The 20,638-nt window shown below is 39.7% G+C and overlaps 1 protein-coding gene across 1 annotated transcript; it reads right to left on the minus strand.

Moving 5' to 3' along the window:
- Positions 1-8,582: 8,582 nt before the first annotated feature.
- vapa (VAMP (vesicle-associated membrane protein)-associated protein A) lies at positions 8,583-20,228 on the minus strand. Its single transcript, XM_067435217.1, has 6 exons — positions 20,017-20,228; positions 17,890-18,042; positions 14,745-14,848; positions 14,535-14,615; positions 13,078-13,242; positions 8,583-9,051 (listed from the first exon to the last, which is right to left on the minus strand). Exons 1-6 carry the CDS (start codon positions 20,072-20,074, stop codon positions 8,896-8,898), a joined length of 717 nt encoding a protein of 238 aa, XP_067291318.1. The 5' UTR covers positions 20,075-20,228; the 3' UTR covers positions 8,583-8,895.
- Positions 20,229-20,638: the final 410 nt, after the last annotated feature.

The raw sequence follows: 20,638 nt of genomic DNA on the forward strand, positions 1-20,638 counted from the left end.
TCAAACGCTTCTATCACTGACAGCAGTAGTCCGGCAGGATATTGTCATCATAAAGTTGTTGTTGCCCTCAGCTGATGTTGATGATGTCATGTTGTGTTTTGGCCTGAAGCTCCGCCCTCCACCTATCGACCAATCAGGAGACAGTAGTGTTTGGGGTTGCCAGATCTGCTCTAGTTCCCACAGCTGCAGATCTACAAACGTTCTGCTGATCCTGCAGCCAATCTGGCAACCTCGAGTCAGGGGGAGGGGGAGACACCGCTCTACACTCATTTAAAGTGATTGCAGCACCACAATCTTACACACACTTCCTTTAAAATAATACCCTCTAGTTTCCCAGAAGCTCCGGATGAGATCCAGCTGTAAATATCCCAACCCAAGCCTGTACATTGCACTTATTATTGGATTGAGGTGTGGAGTAAAGGACCTGAATGAAACCATGCCTAAATGGACATGTGACTTCGCCTGATTTACAGCTCATGGGTATTATAGTGGACTAAAACCATAAAAAAAATCCATACTTTTTATATTTCAGCTATTTGTTATTTTCATGAATGTGTTGATCCCCCTTGTTTTGAGCGACACCGGTGGCCGTTATGTGAACTACAGCACCGTCAAAAATATTGATTTTAATCAATTCCTATTTTTATGAACCGATATCGATATTTAAATCCTAAGAATCGATTAGTCTAGATTAGTTTGAAGCGATAATCTTTGTGCTTTGTTACTATTGATATGAACATGTCCATTTTAATAAGAAATGTAATAAATAAATACAAGTTTGGCGTGACAGATCGCAGTAGCACCTCCGTTTAAGAGAACTCATCCACTTTAATGCCAGCGGGAAAAAATAAACCAAACGTCTAACGATGTGTTAAGACTAGGGCTGTCAAAATGAATACGTTAATAACATACGTTTTTATCATTGCGCGATTAACGCAGCATTTTCTGTTGGATCTGTGTGCCCGTAGTTGAAGAAATCGAGAGCAGCCGTAGACGCGAGTCAGAAAACAGAACCGGGGAAAGAAAAGTGTTAGAGGCCTTTGCACACCGAGTCCGAAATTCGTATGGGAAATTTTTGCACGTCAAAAAATAAATTCAACCTCACGCTTGCACACTGCCTCCGAAACTTTCGTCCGTCAATTTTTTTGGAACAGGTTCGATTTTCTGTAAAATGCATTTTGAGAGATGTTTTGACAACTCAGAGCCACCATACATATTATTATATTAAGAACACTACAAATATTATTATATTACAGCTATAATTATAGCACACCAAGTCCCGTGTGTGTGTGTGTGTGTGTGTGTGTGTGTGTGCCCGGATTCATGCCTAATAGACATATACTGCCAGTCTCTGTTCAGGATTAATTGATTCACATAAATTGGTGTTCTTCTTTTTAATATGTGGCTCCAGTATCGCTAACAAAGCTTCAAACTGAGCCACTGACCCTAAAGTAAACTCTGAATCGGTCTGGATAATCCCGCTTAATAATGAGGCTGAAATCTCCTTCCTCTACACGATCGCAGGAGTGGATGGACACGATTTCCTCTTTCTTTTTCTCTTTTTAAGAAGATGACAAAAAAAAGATCCTCACAACTTGAAGACGTCATTTTGTATTGTTTTGTGTTTTTTCCCCCGTAACGCATTCATTATTACGAACCGGACTGGGTGTGCAAGGTCTCGATCACGAATATGAAAATTTCAGGCCTTAACATTAACATTACTATTCTGAAACGAGTGATGTTATATAGCCTACATAAGCTACCATTTTGTCCGTTTAAGTTTTATTAGCCTCCAGGTCTAAATAAAAGAAAAGGGTGTTTTTACACGGAGCACGTTTGAGCGTGATGGGCTCAACCCATCTTACATAATCACAAACATCCACAGGGCATGATATAAAACAGAACGCGGGTCAATATATTGGATAAAGAGGCTTTTGTTGCCTGCTTGTAAAGAGACTCTGAATACACTGCAAGCTCGCTCTCGCTCATATCCGAGGTAAATCATTAACACCATCCTAACTTGTGTTTTATTGAACTATACATTATAATCGGCTAAAACGAAAGCGCAGGTTACTTTACAGGTTACCTTTATTTATCTCTGCATTGAGAAATCACAGCTTATTCTGAATTTTTAAGCTTATGGGCTTAAGAGACATGAACAAGTTATTTGAAAAACATCTGATCTTTAATACATGTCTAGTCTTCATGCTCTGAGTATGGTTTCACTGATAATAAACGTGCATTTGCATATAACATGCATATTTGTCCATACCCATGTTTATTAGAGTATTAAAAACTTGAAAAAATAATACTTTTGTGAAGTGAACCAAGTGAGTTTTTAGTAATAAAATAAAACAATGAATAATAAGTTCTGTTGTCATATTATTCAATTACTTTTACTGGGTTTTTTTTCTTGACCGTGGTATCGCTTTCGTATCAGTATCGAGGTATTTTAGTCTGGTATCAAAGTCATAATTGTGTGTTGACTCACGACAACTGCAATTTTAATCCTGAGTTGACTCACGGCAGTCACATTTATTTATTTATTTGACAGGGACAATGCAGAAAAAACTGCTACAATTTCATGCTGCCGATGCTCCACATATAGGCTTATCGCCAAAGGCTAATTTGTAGCCACAGTCCCTGGTTAGGCTTTAATAACAACAAGAAAACATCACACACACACACACAAATAATAATAAAATAAACGAAGACTGTGTATGACCATCAATGTTCACAAACCTGCTTTTGTTTTAACCACTTTTCTAGATTTATTAAAAAGCATTTTAAATTTTGTTTGCATTTTTATTTCAACTGGCAGGCTGTTCCAAAGCAGAGTACCTTCAACTGAAAATGTGTGATGATTAAATAAAACACGATTAATCACGAGTTGATTCACGACAATCATGCGAATAATCGCGAGTTAATTTACGGCAGTCACGTTATTATTCATGAGTTGATTCACTACAATCCTGCGATTAATCGCGAGTTAATTCACGGCAGTCACATGATTAATTGTGAGTTGACTCGTGACAACTGATTATTCGGGTTGACTTATGGCGGACATCCGATTGATCACTACAACTGTGCGATTAATCACAGGCTAACTCATGACAATCGTGTGGTTAACTCACGGCAATCATTCTATTGATCACAAAACTGCGATAAATCGTGGGTTAACTCCCGACAATCGCGCGATTAATTGCGAATTGACTCAAAATAATCATGCAGTTAATCACGAGTTGATTCACGACAATCATGTGATTAATCTTGAGTTGACTCACGACAGTCACATGATTAATCACAAGTTGATTCACGACAATCATGCGATTAATCGCGAGTTAATTCACGACAGTCACATGATTAATCACAAGTTGATTCAAGACAATCATGCGATTAATCGCGAGTTAATTAACGGCATGTCACATGATTAATCACGAGTTGATTCACGACAATCATGCGATTAATCACGAGTTAATTCACGGCAGTCACATGATTAATCACGAGTTGATTCACGACAATCATGCGATTAATCACGAGTTAATTCACAGCAGTCACATGATTATTCACGAGTTGATTCATGACAATCATGCGATTAATCACGAGTTAATTCACGGCAGTCACATGATTAATCACGAGTTGATTCACGACAATCATGCGATTAATCACAAGTTAATTCACAGCAGTCACATGATTATTCACGAGTTGATTCACGAAAATCATGCGATTTATCGCGATTTAATTCACGGCAGTCACATGATTAATTGTGAGTTGACTCGTGGCAACTGTGCGATTAATCTCGGGTTGACTTATGGCGACATCCGATTGATCACTACAACTGTGCGATTAATCACAGGCTAACTCATGACAATCGTGCGGTTAACTCACGGCAATCATTCTATTGATCACAAAACTGCGATAAATCGTGGGTTAACTCCCGACAATCGCGCGATTAATTGCGAATTGACTCAAAATAATCATGCAGTTAATCACGAGTTGATTCATGACGATCATGCGATTAATCACGAGTTAATTCACGGCAGTCACATGATTAATCACGAGTTGATTCACGAAAAATCATGCGATTTATCGCGATTTAATTCAAGGCAGTCACGTGATTAATTGTGAGTTGACTCGTGGCAACTGTGCTATTAACCTCGGATTGACTTATGGCGGACATCCGATTGATCACAACAACTGTGCGATTAATCACAGGTTAACTCATGACAATTGTGCGGTTAATCCCGGTTGACTCACGGCAATCATTCTATTGATCACGAAAACTGTGATTAATCGTGGGTTAACTCACGATTAATTGCGAGTTGACTCAAAATAATCATGCAATTAATTGCGAGTTGACTCGCGACAATCATTCGATTTATCACAATTAAATATTTTAGTCGATTGACAGCCCTAGTTAAAGACACATTACTACTTTCCAAAATCCACATCATGTCCCATGTAATCGCCCCATCAGGGTTTCAATCGTCAATAAAACAGCTTGAGAACAACGTCCAGTGTCCATAAACTCATTATTCAGCAATAAAATTAACTCTAGAGAACATTTGGATAAATATATGCACATATTTTCATTATAACTTTTAATGTTCCTCAATATAATAAAACATTTATCATTTTAATCTAGTTCAACGATGTACTAAAATAACTGAAATATTTTTTTTTAAATTTTAAAATGCTAGGAAGAACTACTCAAAATTAGAAATAAGATCTACATATACATTAAAAAATACTAAAAATGACAAAAACACAAAAAAGAAAATATAAAAATCTAAAGTAATTCACAATATCAGTAATAACTATTATAGTATCTTAAATGTTTTATGGTTTTAGTGAATTATAATAACTCTGAACTGTGAGTGTTATTTTAGTGTCGTTAACATTTTATCTAGATTACCTTGATGTATTAAAATAACAAAAATTAAAATATTTATTTTAAAAATGTAATTCATTACATATAGAAATATAATACAAAAAATGACAAAAAAATCTAAACTAATTCACAATATCAATAGTATTACAGTATCTTAAATTATTTATGGGTTTTAGTGAAATATATTTTATAAACTTATATAACTTTGAACTGTGAGTATTATTATAGCGTCATTAACATTTTAATCTAGATCACTTTGATTCACTTTAAAATAATAAACAATATTTTTTAAATTAAAAAATTAGAAATAAATTCTATATAGACATTTTAATACAAATAAATGACAAAACACTAAAAATAAGAGAAAATCTAAAGTAATTCACATTATTAATAACTATTACAGTATCTTAAATGTGTTATGTTTTAATGAACTATAATAACGCTGAACTCTAAAATTGTTATTTTAGTGTAATCTAGATTCATTCATTTAGATAACAAATGAAATATAAATAAAAAAATAACAAAAACTGAAATATAATTTTAGAAATTATATTTAAAAAATTTAAGAAATTAGAAAAACTTCTAAAAATGATAAAATCTATAGACATTTTAAAAAAATGACAAACACACAAAAAAGAAAATATAAAAATATAAACTAATTCACATTAATGACTTACAGTATCTTAAATGTTTTATGGTTTTAGTGAACTATAATTACTCTGAAGTGTTATTTTAGTGTAATCTAGATTCAGTTAAATAAAAAATAATAATATATATGTAATATATATATTTAAAATAAAAATAAATAAATTCTATAGACATTTTTTGAAGTTAATAAAAAAAAATGTCAATATCAATAAAAACTGTTATAGTATCTTAAATGTTTTATGGTTTTAGTGAACTAAAATAACTAATTTTTTTAGTGCCATTAACATTTTTAATCTGGATTCACTTGTCCTAAAATAGCAAAAACTGAAATAAAAATACAATTCAAATTTTTAAACATAAAATAAAAAAACGAATTCCCAATATGACTCAAACCCAGTTGTGATGATCAAAGTGATTTAGTGAATAATGTCCCACCGGACACATTTGCTGCAGATAATGAGCGGGACGAAGAGTGTTAGAGATGCTTTATTTCACACACATTCAATACCACGGGACAGGATTGCACATGGAGATGGGACAGTCGGATATATCATCTGTTCCCGACGGATGCCACCATCCATTATTTCTTTCCTTAAAGCGATAGTTCAGCCATAAATGAGCCTGATGTTGATCTGCTGACCCCAGGGCATCATAGGTGTGTGTGTTTCTTCAGGAGAACACTAATGAAGATTTTTAACTCAACCGCTGCTGTCTGACAGTCATAATGATGTGAATGGGGAACAATTCTGAGAGCAAAACAAACATGCTTATACAACACACACACACACACACCTGCTGCTCGTGACGACACACTGATGTCTTAAGACACGAACCGATCGGTTTCTGAGAGAAACACAACAGTATTTATGATATTTTATACCTCATATCAGACGAATCTCATCTAGTGTTCCCATCCGCTATTACTGCCGTCAAACTAGATGAGATTCGCCTGATATGAGGATCTATATATATATATCTATGATCGCCCCAGTTTGACGGCAGTAATAGCGGATGGGAACACTAGATGAGATTCGTCTGATATGAGGATCTATATATATATATCTATGATCACGCCAGTTTGACGGCAGTAACAGCGGATGGGAACACTAGATGAGATTCGTCTGATATGAGGATCTATATATATATATCTATGATCACGCCAGTTTGACGGCAGTAATAGCGGATGGGAACACTAGATGAGATTCGTCTGATATGAGGATCTATATATATATATCTATGATCACGCCAGTTTGACGGCAGTAACAGCGGATGGGAACACTAGATGAGATTCGTCTGATATGAGAATCTATATATATATATCTATGATCACGCCAGTTTGACGGCAGTAATAGCGGATGGGAACACTAGATGAGATTCGTCTGATATGAGGATCTATATATATATATCTATGATCACGCCAGTTTGACGGCAGTAATAGCGGATGGGAACACTAGATGAGATTCGTCTGATATGAGGATCTATATATATATATCTATGATCACGCCAGTTTGACGGCAGTAATAGCGGATGGGAACACCAGATGAGATTCGTCTGATATGAGGATCTATATATATATATCTATGATCGCCCCAGTTTGACGGCAGTAATAGCGGATGGTAACACTAGATGAGATTCGTCTGATATGAGGATCTATATATATATATCTATGATCACGCCAGTTTGACGGCAGTAACAGCGGATGGGAACACTAGATGAGATTCGTCTGATATGAGAATCTATATATATATATATATCTATGATCGCCCCAGTTTGACGGCAGTAATAGCGGATGGGAACACTAGATGAGATTCGTCTGATATGAGGATCTATATATATATATATATATCTATGATCGCCCCAGTTTGACGGCAGTAATAGCGGATGGGAACACTAGATGAGATTTGTCTGATATGAGGATCTATATATATATATATCTATGATCGCCCCAGTTTGACGGCAGTAATAGCGGATGGGAACACTAGATGAGATTCGTCTGATATGAGGATCTATATATATATATCTATGATCGCCCCAGTTTGACGGCAGTAATAGCGGATGGGAACACTAGATGAGATTCGTCTGATATGAGGATCTATATATATATATCTATGATCACGCCAGTTTGACGGCAGTAATAGCGGATGGGAACACTAGATGAGATTCGCCTGATATGAGGATCTATATATATATATCTATGATCACGCCAGTTTGACGGCAGTAATAGCGGATGGGAACACTAGATGAGATTCGTCTGATATGAGGATCTATATATATATATCTATGATCACGCCAGTTTGACGGTAGTAATAGCGGATGGGAACACTAGATGAGATTCGTCTGATATGAGGATCTATATATATATATATCTATGATCACGCCAGTTTGACGGTAGTAATAGCGGATGGGAACACTAGATGAGATTCGTCTGATATGAGGATCTATATATATATATCTATGATCACGCCAGTTTGACGGCAGTAATAGCGGATGGGAACACTAGATGAGATTCGTCTGATATGAGGTTCTATATATATATATCTATGATCGCCCCAGTTTGACGGCAGTAATAGCGGATGGGAACACTAGATGAGATTCGTCTGATATGAGGATCTATATATATATATATCTATGATCACGCCAGTTTGACGGCAGTAATAGCGGATGGGAACACTAGATGAGATTCGCCTGATATGAGGTATAAAATATCATAAATACTGTTGTGTTTCTCTCAGAAACCGATCGGTTCGTGTCTTAAGACATCAGTGTGTCGTCACGAGCAGCAGGTTTCTGTGTGTGTGTTGTCTAAGCATGTTTTTATTTGCTCTTACAGACTGCAACGGTTGAGTTAAAAATCTTCATTAGTGTTCTCCTGAAGAAACACACACACCTATGATGCCCTGGGGGTCAGCAGATCAACATCAGGCTCATTTATGGCTGAACTATCGCTTTAACTACGACGAATCTGCATTTCCCGCTTCTGAAAAGAACCTAAAAGACGTGACACTTAAAACCTCCAATTAAACTCTTAATAAAACCACAGAGAAAAAGAGAAACACGTCCTTTTATTTATTCATAGGTTGACGTTTTTTTCAAGGTCTCTAACACACACACACACAGTGCCTCCTGCTAGTGATGCTTCGACAAATGTACGATTTCGTCTTCCCCGAGCCCCAGAAAAACCCACAGACGGCGGAGGAAAAGAGGGAGAAACGAGCCAGAGTGAGTGTGTGTGTGTGTGAGTGTGTGAGAAAGGCAAGGCCCGTTTGAATGATCCTGTACAGACACGTTTATTCCCGCTGCTGTAGGCTCGTCTGCGCGGACGCGGCGGTTTTCGGACACGAACGCTCGCTCTCGCTCTACAAGACGAACTTGCCCAGGAAGAAGCCGATGAAAATGGCGGCGATGAGCACCAGCAGCGACGGCAGCGATCTGGAGGCCGGCTCTTTGCTCAGCATCGCCGCAGACCTGGAGCTGTCGAACTGATTGGTCCTCCTCATCCTCAGCCCTTCATCCTGGATAAGAGCAACAGGTAAACACACACACACACACACACAGAGAGAGAGATGAGAAGGAGGAAGGTGGACATGTGATGTCTGAGAGTGTTACGCAACCTAGTGCTCACAGCACACACTCAACTATTGGGACGGACACACACATTCTCAATCACTTACACACTGACTTACTTTCACTCACACAATGTCTGAGAGCGTTACTCCACCTAGTGCTCACAGGACACACTTAACTATTGGGACGGTGACAGACACACACACACACACACACACACACACACACACACTCAACTATTGGGACGGTGACAGACACACACATACACACTCAACTATTGGGACGGTGACCGACACACACACACAATGTCTGAGAGCGTTATGCCACCTAGTGCGCTCAGGACACACTCAACTATTGGGACGGTGACAGACACACACACACACACACACACACACACTCAACTATTGGGACGGTGACAGACACACACACACACACACACACACACACACACACACACACACACACACAACTATTGGGACAGTGACTGACACACACACACACACACACACACACACGATGTCTGAGAGCGTTATGCCACCTAGTGCTCACAGGACACACTCAACTATTGGGACGGTGACACACACACACACACACACACACACACACACACGATGTCTGAGAGCGTTATGCCACCTAGTGCTCACAGGACACACTCCAAACTATTGGGACGGTGACACAGACACACACACACACACACACACACACACACACACACACACACACACACACACACACTTGTTTTTGTGACATATGGGGACATTCTATAGGCGTAATGGTTTTTATACTGTACAAACCATATTTTCTATCCCCTTACACTGCCCCTAAACCTACCCATCACACACACACACACACACACACACACACAACTATTGGGACAGTGACTGACACACACACACACACTGCCCCTGCCCCACACCTTCTGATGCTAACCAGTCCAATCAAACACACACTCCTTTATAGTGCTTTTTAAATGTTTAAAGAGAAGAATTTCAGACTAATTTCATTAATTTTAAAACAAAAATTGTAGTGTCAAACATTTTTATTGTGCAAAAGTAATTGCCTATTTTTGGTTAATTATAATCATAATTAAAATAATTAATTGGGTTTGTGAAATGCTAGTTTGTGGACTAAGATGCAATTACACTAAAAAGATTTGAAATTAATGTTGTAAGAATATTATTGTTATTTCAAATAAAACACTTAAAATATTATATATAAATGTTTGATCTATTTTACAGTACAGTTGTATTTTACAACAGTAATTGTCTTTATCTAAATAATAATTAAATAATAATCATAATAATAATAATTATTATTATTTATATAATTTGTTTGGGTGAATGTTATGACTGAGACACTATATAAAAAGAGGTTATATACTAAAATAATGATACTTTTTTAAAATCTCTTTTACAGTACAATTGTATTTTACAACCGTAAATGCCGTCTTCATATTTATGATTAGTTAAATAATTCATTAGTTTTGGGCATCTTGAGTGAGATTCAACTGCTTTATCCATTTTGTTCGCCTGTTGTCGTCACATTTGCCGGTTGTTTCGGGTCAGTTTGTGTAGCGCTGCCATCTAGCGGTGAACTTCGGAAAGGCAGCATAAACCGAAATGTGCAAAATTATGATATCGTACTGTTTTAAATAAAATATATACCGGTATTTTTCCAGTACCGGTATACCGGCATCCCTAGTCCCTGGCCATAATCTACTGCACTGTATTTACCACAGTATGCAAACAATACATTTCTATAATGAAGCGCGGATGCGACGTGAAAACACCGCTCTAATGCACTGCAGACGGTGAGCGCACATCGCTCGTCACTTCAAGCGGAGGCGTGCTATCAGGTAATGTCATGCACACAATGTCAGCGCAGCTAACTACGGCAGCTGGTTCAGTCCAAAAATGATCAGTACTTTTGCAGTTGGTTGTGTTCGAGGTCGGATCACGTTCTCACCACAAACGAAAAGCTGCAGAGTTCGTTTGAAAGCGCACCGAGACCAGCTCTTCAGGGAGGTGAAGAGTGTAACCCTAACCCTAAATGTTCAGGGAGGTGAAGAGTGTAACCCTAACCCTAAATCTTCAGGGAGGTGAAGAGTGTAACCCTAACCCTAAATGTTCAGGGAGGTGAAGAGTGTAACCCTAACCCTAAATCTTCAGGGAGGTGAAGAGTGTAACCCTAACTCTAAATCTTCAGGGAGGTGAAGAGTGTAACCCTAACCCTAAATCTTCAGGGAGGTGAAGAGTGTAACCCTAACCCTAAATCTACAGGGAGGAGAAGAGTGTAACCCTAACCCTAAATGTTCAGGGAGGTAAAGAGTGTAACCCTAAATGTTCAGGGAGGTAAAGAGTGTAACCCTAAATCTTCAGGGAGGTGAAGAGTGTAACCCTAACCCTAAATCTTCAGGGAGGTGAAGAGTGTAACCCTAAATGTTCAGGGAGGTGAAGAGTGTAACCCTAAATGTTCAGGGAGGTGAAGAGTGTAACCCTAAATGTTCAGGGAGGTGAAGAGTGTAACCCTAAATGTTCAGGGAGGTGAAGAGTGTAACCCTAAATGTTCAGGGAGGTGAAGAGTGTAACCCTAAATGTTCAGGGAGGTGAAGAGTGTAACCCTAAATGTTCAGGGAGGTGAAGAGTGTAACCCTAAATGTTCAGGGAGGTGAAGAGTGTAACCCTAAATGTTCAGGGAGGTGAAGAGTGTAACCCTAACCCTAAATCTTCAGGGAGGAGAAGAGTGTAACCCTAACCCTAAATGTTCAGGGAGGTGAAGAGTGTAACCCTAACCCTAAATCTTCAGGGAGGTGAAGAGTGTAACCCTAACCCTAAATGTTCAGGGAGGTGAAGAGTGTAACCCTAACCCTAAATGTTCAGGGAGGTGAAGAGTGTAACCCTAACCCTAAATCTTCAGGGAGGAGAAGAGTGTAACCCTAACCCTAAATCTTCAGGGAGGAGAAGAGTGTAACCCTAACCCTAAATGTTCAGGGAGGAGAAGAGTGTAACCCTAACCCTAAATGTTCAGGGAGGTGAAGAGTGTAACCCTAACCCTAAATGTTCAGGGAGGTGAAGAGTGTAACCCTAACCCTAAATCTTCAGGGAGGAGAAGAGTGTAACCCTAACCCTAAATGTTCAGGGAGGTGAAGAGTGTAACCCTAAATCTTCAGGGAGGAGAAGAGTGTAACCCTAACCCTAAATGTTCAGGGAGGTGAAGAGTGTAACCCTAACCCTAAATCTTCAGGGAGGAGAAGAGTGTAACCCTAACCCTAAATGTTCAGGGAGGTGAAGAGTGTAACCCTAACCCTAAATGTTCAGGGAGGTGAAGAGTGTAACCCTAACCCTAAATCTTCAGGGAGGAGAAGAGTGTAACCCTAAATCTTCAGGGAGGAGAAGAGTGTAACCCTAACCCTAAATGTTCAGGGAGGTGAAGAGTGTAACCCTAACCCTAAATCTTCAGGGAGGAGAAGAGTGTAACCCTAACCCTAAATGTTCAGGGAGGTGAAGAGTGTAACCCTAAATGTTCAGGGAGGAGAAGAGTGTAACCCTAACCCTAAATCTTCAGGGAGGAGAAGAGTGTAACCCTAACCCTAAATCTTCAGGGAGGTGAAGAGTGTAACCCTAACTCTAAATCTTCAGGGAGGAGAAGAGTGTAACCCTAACCCTAAATCTTCAGGGAGGTGAAGAGTGTAACCCTAACCCTAAATCTTCAGGGAGGTGAAGAGTGTAACCCTAACCCTAAATCTTCAGGGAGGTGAAGAGTGTAACCCTAACCCTAAATCTTCAGGGAGGTGAATTGCTGCTTTCACACCTGACCAAACGAACCGCACCAAAGAGGGAAACCAACTCTGGTACGATTCAATTGAACTAAAGCAGGAGTGAAAGCACCCTAAATTAAAATATAATATCTCAGGATTTGAGATTATGTAGATCATGACAGTAACGTTGTGTGTTAAAGCACAGATGTGCTCGTACCTTGAGCTGGCGGTTTTCCTCATGCAGTTTTCCCACTTCTGTCTGCAGTCTCTTGCACTCTTCCATGATTTTCCGGATCTCCGCGTCCTCCATGCTCGCGGCTCGCGCTCCTGACGTGCTGTCGGCCTTCAATGTGCTCGCGGATTTGGTTGATTCCAGCTCATTCTGATCAGAACACACACACACACACACACACACCTCAGTACATCAGCTTCATCCGGGCTCGACATTAAGCATGTTCATGTGCTTCTTCTTCATCGGTCATTCACTTGTCCGAGTTAAATATTTGCTTGTCCGGAAAAAAAGTTTGATTTTACTTTTTGTGTGTTGTAAATATAATTTATACTGAAGCAATATTCTCACCCGTGTTTTGGCATATTTAAAGCTGCATATTTATGATATTTTTATCTTTTATAAAGGGCATTTCCCCTAATCTTATTAAATATAGGCTATGCTTCAGGTTTCATTTTATATTCGTAAATTTTACCTGTATATTAAATTAAAATAAGACACTATAGGGCTGTAACCAATCTAATTAAATAATTTACTGAAAAATTACAACTGCATTAAATAATGTAATGATATTTGTATTTTTGAATAAACAAATAAGAAATGTAGGAAAGTATGTTTAAACATGAAACTAAACCACCAGTAGGGGGCGGCAGGTGAGTCTTAATGAGTGAGTCATGGAGTCGATTCATCAAAACGATTCTTTTAAACGGATGATTCATTCAAGATTGAGGCAGTCGTTTACGAACAGGTCATTGAATCTTTGATTCAACCGATTCATTCGAACACTGAATCATTCAGTAACACACACACACTGTTGCTGCGAGACACGTTATGGTTCTGCTGTTTGGATCTATTTTCGCTGCTGAAATAGAAAAAAAAGTCAATATTGCATCTAAAATGTAAGTGCCTTAATGTTAATTAATAGTTTATGGAGCTGTCATATGAAATCAGTGTCATTTTCAGTAGTGATGGTGTTCAGGAGAACACACTCTTGGTTGTGTGATGTTGTTTATCTGTCTCATATGTTATAAATATAAAAACTGCACATGTTGAATGTTTAGCTCAGTTTCTCAGTGTCTCGTGTTGTGATTTCTCCTCCAGAGGCTGTGGAGCGTCAACAGCGCCACCTTCAGTTCATTATATATTACACTATTATCCACTATCCATCGCCACTTGCACTAAATTAACGCAGAATCATTTGTGCATTTTGGTGATTCGCTAGTTATTTTTGTTATTGGCGTTTTAATCCGCTTGTCCGGTCGGGCAAGTAAAGTTCTCTTTCACTTCCCCTTCAAAAAATCCACTTGCCCCGGACAAGCGTTAACATCAAGTCCTGTTCATTACAGAACACACACACACACACACACACACACACACACACACACACACACACACACACACACACACACACACACACACACAAAGTAACTTGAACACAAACGCACCAGCTTTTCATTTTCTGAAGGCATATCAAACACGCAGCGCAGTTTAGAGTCCATCAGGTCGTCCGGCTTGGCATCTTTCCACTGCAAGAGACAAAACATCATCATCATGAGCCCTTGCACACACAGGAAATGAGGTCACACACACATCTCTGCTCACACATGACGGATTAAAATAGCGTTGGTAGGATTTAGTGAGGAGATGAAGCTCACCATCGCCTCCAGGTCTGTGGCGCCGTGTGGAGCGAAAATGGTCTGCACCATGAACTTGTGCTTGCTCTTCTCATTTGGGTCGTAATCAAACGGCTGCAGCATGACTGGAAGAGAAGAGACAGAGCCATGAGCGCTAGGAGTGTGTGACGGATTGGTGTGCGATCTGACACTCACTTTGCAAACACACACTTTCACTAAGGGTGCGTTCACATCTCTAGTTCGGTTAATTTGGTCCGAACCAAGGTCAAACAATTCTTCATTGTTGCATTTTGCAGCTTTTTTGGTTCCTTTTCACACCACACTGATTGCTTTGGTCTGAACCAGTTGAAACGAACCAAAACGCAGGCACGTGATATCATCCACATCACTCATTGGCCATGGTGTGTTTTCTAAACTGCTTTTCGATTGGTCAGAATTTACGTTTGGGAAAACAGAAGAGGAAAAGCCAGCAAACTATAATAACACTATGGAGAGACGACTGCGGGCTGGATTTGTCCCTGGCCATAATCTACTACACTGTGTGTATTTACCACAGTATACAAAACATACATTTCTATAATGAAGCGCGGATGCGACGTGGAAACAACGCTCTAATGCACTGCAGACGGCGAGTGCGCATCGCTCGTCACGTCATCAAAGGCTCTTGGGTTGAGTTTGCTCTAATCCTAAACGGAGAGCTTGTTCGTATCTGCATCACCTTCACTATTTCTCTCAGAAATGATGATCATGTTGGGTAAGTACTCTATGTATCATTAAATTATTTTTTTATCAACACTGTCAAAGATTGTTTATTCCAGCGCGCGTTAGGGATGGGTACCGAAACCCGGTATTAAATGGGCCCCGGGGCTGAATTTTGAAAGACCGTTGTATCGATAAGCTCGGACGTTATCGGTTCTGCTGTCGGTACTGTTGAAAATACACGTGACGAGAGAGAGAGAGAGAGAGAGAGAGAGAGAGAGAGAGAGAGAGAGAGAGCGCAAAACGACAGCCGTAGGACAGACGGAGGACAGAACTAAACATTCAAACATAGCCTGGTTATACTTTACACTAGATTGTGATAATGTGATTTTATTTTAGATTTTGGCTTCTTTGGCAAAGATTTTGGCTTTAGATTTTGGCAAAGAACATAATTTTAATATTTATGTCTAGCGCAACTTAATTCCCTTTGCAGCAGTTGCCTACGCTGTCATTTCTCCCTAAAACTCAAACGCAATGACAGAATCAGCACAATCGGTGATTGTTGTAAAATACAGTCTAGCTACTGTTGGTAAATTGTGGGACGCGTTTAATAATAAAGAGAGAGATTAAATGTGCTCAAGAGATTGTTCCCAAGTCGGCGCGCGCTCCGAAACAGCCCGCAACGAGACGAGCAAAATACAGTTTCGGTTTCACACTCGCGTCTAAACGATCAAATGAACACAAACTATGTCAAAATGACCGGCTTGGAGAGTCTCTTAAACACAGTTTGTGTCTAAAATGGACGTTGTTATTATGGATAGTCGGGAGAAAATGTAGTGCATCTGCCTATTATCAGTCGCCTATAGATCTGCACATCTGTCTTAAAGAGGCAGCGGTGTAAATAAACATGAGGACGGATTACTGCGAATTAAACAACCAAATGCAAAGAGAAAATCCCTCACAGCTCTTGAATGAATAACTTCAGCTTTAATAAGCATTAATTTATCCTATCTATGATAAACTATGCAGTGTTATTTTACATTTGATTACTAGAATTCTTCCTGAAATTAAAGCACTTTGTAGGCCTATATAATGTGTACCTTTGTTAATTGTGTGTGTGTGTGTGTGTGTGTGTATGGGGTATATATATATATATATATATATATATATATATAGTAAATCTCAAAAAGTACCGATAAGAATACCGTTAAAGTACCGGACCGATAAGCAGTATCGTTAAGAGTAGTAATACCGTTAAAACCTTAAAGATACCCATCCCTAGCGTGCGTGCAGACAGGGTTGCCAAGTTTTTACAACAAAACCCGCCAACTTCTAGCCCAAAACTAGCCCAATAGCTTCTCGGTGGGATTCTCCGGGAAAAAAATGGCGTTAAGGGGGTAAAATGTGTTTTATTTTGGCAAGGTCGTCTGCTAAAATTGGCACTCCTGGGCCTATATATCCCATCATTTAGGTCGCTTCAACCCGCGGACATGGAAAACAACCGGTGGGAAAACTGCAGACTTGGCAACACAGTGTTGTTGAGCTCTGTTGACATTTGACAACTAATGTTATGTGTCGCTCCGCTGCTCTGATTGGTTGTCAATCTGTCCAATCCAGGCCTTTCCTGGTTGGGTTGAAACACGCCCCATAATTACAGCCCAGTGGAGCATCAGACTCATATTCTGACTAGAGCTGAGGATGACCACGGCAGGCTAGCATTCAATGAAATTATCAATCAATCAACTTTATTTATAAAGCGCTTTTACAATGCCAATTGTTTCAAAGCAGCTTCAAAGTGTTAAACAGGACAATATTGCAACAAAATTTGATTTGGCTACAGTCGTTCTGGAGAAAACAGTGATGATTATCCGCGTTGCTGACGTGTTATCTGGTGCGTTTATAGTCTAAGACGCGCGCTGTAAACAACCTTCGCAAACATGTCTAAGGATTTCGACACAAAGGAAGACTTGAACCCGAATACACAGGCGTATCAGAGAACACGTCAGCAGCATCACTGCGGAGTCGCCAACGCGGATTAAAAAACAACAGTTATGAATCAGTGAATCGATTCATGATTCGGATCGCCAAAGTCTCGTGATTTCATCAGTTTGACACGCGATCCGAATCATGAATCAATTCACTGACTCATAACGGTTCGAATCTTTGTTCTGAAATCGGCCATCATTATATAAGTCGTTTTTTAGTGTTTTTCCCGCACTAACTCTTCTGGTCTCTTCATAAATGATTGTCGAGCCGCTGTAGTGAGATGGGCTTTGTAACGACGTCTTTAGTGCCTTTATGGGTCTTGAGAGAGGAAATGACATTGGTGTCAATGAAGGCCTTTCTGAGCCATCGGATTTCAACACTAATATCTTCATCTGTGTGTGAAGATGAGCGGAGGTCTGACGGCTGGCCAACGTCATTTTTAGGTGAACTAACCCTTTAATAAATGCGCGTCGTCTCTGACCTGAGATTGTGACCGTAGCTCCGGGGTCGATAATGCCGCTGTTGGGCCGCACGCAGTAGCGGCGAGGAGCTGTGGTCTTCACTTTGAAACATACTCTTCTGTCGGACGGGTTCCTCAGCTTCAGGTTCGTGGTCACCACATCTGTGAAAGGTCCTGCACACAACAACCGTCAAATCAAATGGGTCAATTCATCACGTTTACCTTTTAATTATAAGAGGACTTGCTCTTTAAAGGGTTAGTTCAACCAAAAATTGACATTGTCATTAATTCCGCACCCTAACACACACAAAGATATTTCTGATGAGATCCGAGAGCTCTCTGACCCAATGTCCACTTTCAAGGGTCAGAAAGGAAGTAAAGACGTGGTTATAATAGTCATGTGACTCCAGTGGTTTAGCCTTAATGTGATGAAGAGATGAGAATACTTTAGTGCGCAAACACACACTTTATTCAGCAATCTCTTCATGTCTCCGTTGACGTAGTAAATACAGTGCAGAGCTTCCGGGTTCTACACCAGAACGCCGGCTCACCATTGGCCGACAACATCATAAAAGACAGACACAGACATGAAGAGATTGCTGAATAAAGCGGTTGTGTGTGTGTGTGTTTGCGCACTAACGTATTCTCATCTCTTCATCACATTAAGGCTGAACCACTGGAGTCACATGACTATTATAACCACGTCTTTACTTCCTTTCTGACCCTTGAAAGTGGACATTGCCGTCTATGGAGGGGTCGGAGAGCTCTCGGATCTCATCAGAAATATCTTCATCTGTGTCTGAAGATGAACGACGGTCTTAGAAGGGTGAGGAATTAATGACAGAATTATAATTTTTGGGTGAACTGTCTCTTTAAGGTTTCAACTAATACAGAACTTGCTGGTTTTTACTGTAACATTATCCTCCTGGGTGCATACATTATATTGTTTTTATGGTGTACCAGAACAACAACAACTCCTTCCTCTTTAAAAATGAACGAATGATCAAATATGAGCATATTTTAGAAGTATCAGATTAATTTTCAAATTGTATGTTATAATATATGCGTCACGTGATCTGTTTTAATTTCATACATGTAGAGACTTAAATCATGCTCTGGGAGACACAACAAGCAAACGGAAAGAAATTACATATCAATGTTCCTATAAAATATCAGATATTATGATATAAATGTTGCTTTTTTCCCCATTACGTGTTGCTCAAGAACACATTAGAGACACGTGTGGCCATTTTACCCACATATTGCATTAAGCAAACGAATGAAATGAAAATTAATTGATGAATGAAAAGAAAATCTCATTGTTTTTTTGCCTATACAATCATTTGTTATGAGAACATAACATGAATAAAATATATTTTTCCTTATTCTTATGCTCTGAAGACATACATGTAAAAGATTGGGTTTTAGGAGGCTATACAGGTATAATAACACTCATTTTAAGTTCCCATTGTCAATAATAATCAGTGTATTAATGGTGAATGTAATCTGTAAGGCTCACATTGCTCTTGTTAAAGCATAAATAATGCAAAAACCCTTTCCTTGTGGCGCCTGTCCTCAAAAAGTCCACACATTTTACCTTAAGAAATAGTCTATTAAACAGAATCTCAATGCAGTATGACCATGCAATCAGTGCCAACTAGCATATCTACACTGTAAAGTTAGCACATAATCACTTATGTTAGGCTCAGATGTGGCATAAATGCACACACAGCGATTGTTATTGTGTACGTTATGGCTTTTATGCAGCATTACATCTTTCCAGAGCATTTTGAGCAGGCACAACCCTTATAAAAGCCTGAGACAGTGCAGTATTGATCAATGGTGATCGGCTAATGACAGATCGGATACATTCAAGATCCGAATCTTTAATCTGTTGTTAGCATTGAGGCTAACTGTGACAACACACGAACGAGTGAACGCTTCTCTCGTGTTTATGATCAAAACACGCATTATGGAGAGAGCGGGTTTAAAACAAAAATCCCCTCAGCGCGTTTTCCCCCAGAGGCCTGCGGATCCCCGGGGGTCGCGTTAAAGTGTAGCCGAGGGAGGGATGCAGGCATGCGGACGCGAAGGCCTCCGCGAGCCGGTTCGACAACAGCGGCCGGTTGTTCGTGACTGACACTTTACCTCTGAAGCGGAGGTCGCTCGACGGGTCGAGGTTCAGGATCTGCTCCAGTTTGGACATGACAGCCGTTAAACGGGACACACTCGCGTGCTGCTCAAGAGCCACGACGCGCGCGCGCACTCACTCACTCACTCACGATCACACACACACACACACCCACACCCGCGCGCCTCGAGCACCTGAGGCAGGCCGGCGGCGCGCACGGCGGGACACGTCACTCAGATGAACAGAGGGAAAACTGTGATAGTTTTTTATTCCCTAACAACTGTCGTCTTATTTCCACATGTGTATATTCAATTAAAACACAAAGGCGCGGGAATATTGCGGTTCGTCAGAATCACCTCAGCCGCCGAGGGGAGCAGTGCGCATGCGCAGTGACCAATGAACCTTGGGGTTACACGCAGGTTACACGTCATTCTACACAAAAACACATAAAAGCCCTGATAATAGCGGCTATACAGGTCGAGCTGGTAATGTGTGCGTGTGTGTGGATTACAGTGTCTTTACGCTGCGTATTAAAACACTTAAAAAAATTCTACCAAATATTGCAAATCTAACAATTATTACAAATAGACGCCACACCTTAAGACTCCAAAAACATCCAATAAACTATATTAAATATAA

This window comes from Pseudorasbora parva, chromosome 24 (assembly GCF_024679245.1).
Source record: "Pseudorasbora parva isolate DD20220531a chromosome 24, ASM2467924v1, whole genome shotgun sequence".
In the NCBI taxonomy this organism is placed as follows: domain Eukaryota; kingdom Metazoa; phylum Chordata; class Actinopteri; order Cypriniformes; family Gobionidae; genus Pseudorasbora; species Pseudorasbora parva.